The following is a 6,717-nucleotide window of genomic DNA, read 5'->3' as shown; positions in this document are numbered from 1 at the left end:
ATGAAGAGCTGGATGAACACAGCAGGCCAAGCAGCATCATAGGAGCAGAAAGGCTGATGTTTCAGGCCTAGGCCCTTCACCGGACCGTCAGCCTTTCTGCTCCAATGACGCTGCTTGGCCTGCTGTGTTCATCCAGCTCTACACCTTGTTGTCTCGGATTCTCCAGCATCTGCAGTTCCTACTATCTCTTATTATGAAGAGCATCTGAATGCAGGGTAAGAATATTGAAGTCACGTGTATACGCCAAAGGCCGTTTATCAAAGTTACTGATCACTAAAGTCGAATGATCAACATTGGTAAATAATTGTTTTTAAATCCAAATTCTACTAAAATGCAGTTTTCATTCGTGAATGTGATTACACTTAGTTACCAGAATTTATATCCAAATGACTTTTTGTTAAACCAGTCTTAGGGACACCACAATATAATGAAGCAGGAAATTTATGAGTATGTTAATAAAAGTATAACCCCATCATTTTGATGTGGCAAAATTGTTAAGCATGAGCGAGAATGGCGGAATGTGTAGAACCAAACAAATCTGCAAATCACGAACAAAATCTGATCTTTCCCCCTCAACTTCGCCTATTTCTCCTCTCATCTCATCTCTGGACAGTGCCAACTAGCCTGGATTCGTTCCCAAGATGCACTTCAGCACCTCATCCAATGAATGCATCATTCTTGTGAGAACATTGCGTGTCAACACGTAATCTGATAGCTTCAAGAACAAGTCTTTTCTTGACCCAGAGTTTTAAATGGGAGACCCTTTATTTTTATACAATGGCCCCTAATTCTAGATGCAAACATCTTCTAATATCTATCTTGTCAAGGCTCTAAGAATACCAAATGTTTCAATAAAAACACCTTTCATTCTTTAAAACTTTGATGAGTATCGACTGACTCTGCTCAATCTTTCCTCACAAGACAACTCCTTTATCCCAAGAAGTTCAGCAAACCTTTTCTGAGCTGCTTTGAATGCAGGTATATCCCTCAAAGGAAACCAAATCAGTACTGTACACAGTACTACACGTGATTACACCACACACTTGTGCCAAAACTTCCCAATGTGCTCCACATCCTTCTAATGTTGGCCAACATTCTAATTGCCTACCTAATTATCTGCTGCACCCCACACTAACTTGTTCTTCATGGAGAAGGACACTCAGTTCCTTTTATACTACAGTATTCTAAAGACAGTTTCCATTTAAATAATGTTGTTTTTCTAGTCTTCCTACCAAAGTTGACAATCTCACTCACACACATTATAATTCCACGTCATTTTGCTTTGTCCATTCACTTAACTCATCTATATTCCTTTTCAGAGATAGTAAGAACTGCCGATGCTGGAGTCTGAGATAACACAGTGTGGAGCTGGAGGAATGCAGCAGGCCAGGCAGCGTCAGAGGTGCAGGAAAGCTGACATTTCCGGTCAGGACTCTTCTTCAGAAATGGGGGAGGGGAAGAGGGCTCTGAAATAAATAGAAAGGTGGGGTTGGACTGTGGAAGGTAGGTGGGATGGTGATAGCAGGTAGGTAGCGGTGGGGATTGGTCAGTGCGTGGGTGGAGCGGATAGGTGGGAGAGAAGACGGACAGGTCAAGGAGGCAGGGATGAGAGGGAGGGTTGGTCTTGGGATGAGGCCGGGGGTAGGGAGATTTTGAAGCTAGTAGAGTCCACATTGAGACCATTGGATTGTAGGCTTCCAACGCGGAATATGAGGTGCTGCTCCTCCAGTTTCCGGGTGGTGTCGTTGTGACACTGGAGGAGGCCCAGGATGGACATGTCGTCCAGGGAGTGAGGGAGGGAGGAGTTGAAGTGGTTCGCGACTGGATGGTGTTGTTGTTTGTCGCGAACCCAGTGTAGGTGTTATATAAAGTGGTCCCCGAGTCTCCGCTTGGTCTTGATCCTTTTCAGTTTCTTTATCTGCTGCTCACCTGTCTACCTACCTATCTTTGTATCATCAGTAAATGTGGCTTACAAAACAGTCTGATCTTTCATCCAAGTCAATATTGTGAATTGTAAATAGTTCAGACCCAAGCACTGATCCCTGCAACACCCCACTGGTTATTGTTTGCCAAATTGAAAATAATTAATTCACCCTGAATTTGTTTCCTATCAGTTAGCTAATATCCCAACACCATCAGCTCTTATGTTACATCGTAAACTTTTATGTGGAACATCATCAAATGCATTCTGGATATCCAACTACATTACATCTGCTGGTTCCCCTTTATTCAAGCTGCTTATTATATCGTCAAATAACTTATATTCCTCCGCAAAATTATCCTACTTCTTTACTAGTCAATTCTTCCATTTAACCATTGACAGATTTACACTTACTGGCATAACAGTTTCCTGCTATCTTCTTTCATGAATGTTTGTGTTACATGCAGTTTACTAATCCAGTGGGACCTTGCCACAGCCAATGAAATTTTGCAAAATTACAACTGATATCCGCCATCTCTACAATCACTTTCTTTAAAAACCTAGAATGCAGACCATCAAGTCAAAGGGGGACTTATCAGCCATTGGTCTCATTTGTTTCACTAGTACTATTTCCTCCAGTGATCAAGTTCCCTCCCACCCCACTTCCGCCCTTGACTCTTCTTGGGATACCTTTTGCATCGTTCACTGTGAAGACAGGTACAAAACACTTGTTTGCTTTTTATATACAATAGAAACATATTACTGTCTTATTCTAATTACTCTATTATTACCTTAGTCAAAAAATATCCCAATCCTCTGACCAACACCAATTTTTACAGCAATGTCAACATGTTCTCTTAGTTTGAAACTATCCTTTAAGTTTCTTAGTTATCCACATCCTCCTTGCATCATCTTCCTTTCTCAATTTAGATATCTTTGTTGAGACTTAGGAAACATGCCCTTAAATGTCTGCCACTAATTTTCTACCCATTTTTCCACCCAAATTCAGCTAAAGATACCTTCATACCTTTGTAATTGTTTTCATTAGGATGGTAGCTTTAGGCCCAAATTTCTCATCCTTAAACTGAATGTGAAATTTTTGTTATGTTCACTTTTCCTTAAAAGGATCCTTCACTATGAGGCCATTATTTAATCTTGTCCTGTTACATATTACCAGGTCTGTCACTTGTTTGGTCCCAGAATGTATTTTTCAGATATTGTCTTAAATGCATTCTCCATTTGATGTACTCCAGGTCCCTTTATTCTCCAAAAACAAATGAGCACTTTGTTGCCTTTTCCCTCTTTTCTACATCCTATCCACTTCCCAATCCAAATTCCCCAACCCATCCTTCATCTAACTTCACAAACCCAAATTAGTTATCTGAAAAGAAGACTGGTTAGGCGGAAGACAAAACAGTAGGTGAGTACTCAAATTGGAGGAAGTGGCTTGTGGTGTTTTACAAGGATTGGTGTTGGGATCTCAACTATTGACTAAATTTATTAATGATTTGACAACACAATACAGCATTCATCCAAAGATCAAGGGTTTCGCGGCTACAGACCACTAAAATGTCAGATCAGATTTGAAAAGTAATCAAAAAGGGAAATGGAATGATAGGCTCGAGATCAAGCCTTATCTGGAGTCATTAGAGGGGACGGGAAATCGCTGGCTACCCAGTGTCTGAACCAGAAGGCCCAGGTTCAAGAACTACTCCAAGACTTACATGTGAAAGAATGCTGCCACTGGTGTATTCGTGCTAACCCCTAACTGCCCTGAATGGGAAGGATCAGTTGCAGCAAGGCATATGGCAAGGAAAAGAAACCCATTAAATCCAGGGTTTTAATATGATTTGAAAAGAAAAACAAACTATTCTGCACACCCCATCTTACACAGCCTTGAAAGGAATGCAGATCTGTGGAATACTAGCATGTCTCAGATCTTCAGATGATTGATGCGGTCTCTATAGGTTAAGGCTGATTTGAGTTTTTTGAAAACATTTCAAAAAGTGGTAAACAGTGTCCAAAGCAAAGGGACAAAGAATTAAAATCAAAACCTAATCTCTGAGGAAAGGACCAGCTCATTGCACACAAGTGTTAAGTGCTATAGAACTCTCTTTCACAAACAGTAGATTCTAGACTAAATAATTAGATATTTTATTCTGCTAGCATAGAATCAAATCATAAACAAGTGGATGGAGTTAAAAAAGATTGGCCAAGATCTCAATCAATATGATCAGGGGTGAAAGGACTCTTTCCCGTTTCAGTCAGCCCGCTCTCTCCAAAACATTTCCCATTTTCACTTTGATTTCTCAATTTCTATCCCTTCCCCAGATTGCCCTTCCTCTTAAACACACATTGCCATCATGTTTTCGCCTCCCGCTGCTGGGTCTCGCTCAGGATGTAACCATTTTAGTCCTGAGGTTTTCCCCAGGTTCAATCTCTCCCTTCCACCATTAATTCCTTCACTACCCACTTTCCTCGAGCTTCCCCCGGGGGGCGGGGGTTACAGATATCCCTGATCTTCTCCGCTCCCCGTAAATTTCACTAACAGCCCAGTGTTATGTTTCAGTGGTTAGTTTAGCGGCGGTTTTTGTTTTCATTTGCGGCATTTTGTCATCCTTTCTCTCCATCGACACAAACAAAATGGCGCCGGCTCGACCAGTGAGAAAATGACAAAGCCCCCCACCCGCCAAACCCCGGGTCTAGAGGAAGACGGACACAGCAACTCCCTAGTCCATGGCAGAGGGCCGGCCCGAAACATCTCTCCCCTTCCTCCCTCCGTCCCGTGCCCGCCGGAGACACCCAGCAGCCCCTTTCCCCTCGGCTTTCTGCTTCATTTCACTTCGCCATTCTCCTCCCGCTTTCTTACCTCGAGCAACCCGTCCTCCTGACTAAACGGTGTGCGCACGCGCAGCCCTCTCCGACACATCCGAAACAACGACAGTGCGCACGCGCACACCGCTTCTTCGCCCGCCCCCTCCAAGCGGGAGACCACAACACTGCGCACGCAGCCTCGTCTCCCTCCCCCGAATGGGGAACACAACACCGCGCACGCGCACACGGCTGCATCTCCCACCCCCGAAAAGAGATCCAGACGCTGCGCACGCGCAGCTCCCGCCGACAACACCGATGGCCGCAGACAACGTCACTGCGCACGCGCAGCCCCCTCCCTCCCTCCCCGGCCAAAACCAAGGTCACCAGACGACGCACGCTTGGCTCCCGGCGCTCACGCAAATGCGCGTGCGCTCTCACCTGCCTGCCGAGACCGAGCGAACTGAGCATGCGTTTTCATCCCTCCTTCACCCCGCCGACCTCCAATATTGAAGCGTTTGGATGTGATCCTTGTTCCCAGGGCTTTTTTGACACATTTGGAATTTGCAGGTTTCGAAGCAGGATTACCCAGCTCATACATTTACTGGTATTTTTGAAAATATAATTGTTTATAGTCACCACAACGTTACTAATGTTTTTAATTTATTTTGATGAAATTAACTTTGAGTTCTACAGCACGGAAACAGAACCTTCAGACCGATCCGTCTATGCTGACCAGATATCCTAAACTGATCTAGTCCCATTTGCCAGCATTTGGCCCATATCCCTCTAAACCCTTCTATTCGTATACCCATCGAGATGCCTGTTAAATGTTGTAATTGTACCAGCCTCCACCACTACTTCTGGCAGCTCGTTCTATACATGCACCACCCTCTTCATGAAAAACATGCCCCTGAGATCCCATTTAAATCTTTCCCCTGTCACCTTAAACCTACGCCCTCTAGTTTGGGATACCTGTACCCTGGGAAAAAGAGCTTGTCTATTCGCTCTATCCATGCCCCTCATGATTTTGTAAACCTCTACAAGGTCATCCCTCAGCCTCTGATCTTCCAGGGAAAATAGACCAAGCTTATTCAGCCTGTCCCTACAGCTCAAACCCTCCAACCCTGGCAATATGCTTGTAAATCTTTTCTGAGCCCTTTCAAATTTAACAGGAGAGGAGATATATTTCTAAACAACCTGCTCAGAGATGTTAATTCACACCTCTGGAGCAGGTGAGACATGAACTCAGGCCTCTCCCTATAGCTCAAAGGTAGGAACACTACCACCTCACCATGAGGATCCTTAGAACTGATGCAATACTGCAAAACTATGGGATGATGTGTTTTGGAAAAAATCAGAGATGTTTCTCAGTATCTTGGTACATTTTGAGAACAGAAAGCTACAGCATCAGAACTTTTAATTTATAAATCGCACAAGGAAATGTGGATTGCATTTTAGACTGGCAGGGAAACCTGTTTTGCCCCTGAAGCAGTGGGAAAACACCATCTTAGCTGCAGCAGGTAAGAAAATCTCTAAAAGATGGGAAACCAGCATTTTAAATGAGAAAGACCAGGAAAATTCCCAGTAAGCAGAACCGAGATAATGGAATGCTATTTGGCAGAATTTGAAACTTTAAAAGAGGAGAAAGCTACAGTACTAACATAACATAGAAATTTATTAGAAGAAAATACATCATAGAGTTTAAAAGCTTACAGCCAAAAATAATGCTGCCACATGCTATTACATAGTTTAAAAGTTTGAAGAGACTTTAAGACAAGTGAATTAAAACATCATTAATGTACTGCAAGATTAAAAATATTAAAATACCAGCATTTATCTACAGAAGGATTATTGAATCTTTGAGTAAAGTAATGTATTCAACATTGAAATGTGACAGATTTAAAACAGTTTTAAAGTAATAAGAAGAAATAACCACATTACAAAGAAATAGAAGGAGAAATAATATGACCAAAAAGATTTAA

General features: G+C 42.8%; 1 protein-coding gene across 4 annotated transcripts in view; it reads right to left on the bottom strand.

Moving 5' to 3' along the window:
* Positions 1 to 4,891, bottom strand: part of LOC109927360 (matrin-3-like) — a 52,953-nt gene extending 48,062 nt beyond the window's left edge. For 2 of the 4 annotated variants that reach the window (XM_048603390.1, XM_048603391.1), the window contains exon 1: positions 4,791 to 4,853. Coding sequence is in view for 1 of the 4 variants with exons in the window: in XM_048603392.1 (XP_048459349.1) it covers positions 4,791 to 4,850 (60 nt within the window). In the remaining 3 variants the exon portion in view is untranslated. Of the gene's footprint in view, positions 1 to 4,790 lie in introns of all 4 variants that reach the window. The other 2 variants (XM_048603392.1, XM_048603393.1) reach the window with 2 other exon arrangements.
* Positions 4,892 to 6,717: the final 1,826 nt, after the last annotated feature.

Source organism: Rhincodon typus, chromosome 12, assembly GCF_021869965.1.
Source record: "Rhincodon typus isolate 14 chromosome 12, sRhiTyp1.1, whole genome shotgun sequence".
NCBI lineage: Eukaryota > Metazoa > Chordata > Chondrichthyes > Orectolobiformes > Rhincodontidae > Rhincodon > Rhincodon typus.
Note: the sequence above shows the minus strand (reverse complement) of the source record. Positions and strands in the feature narration are given on the sequence as shown.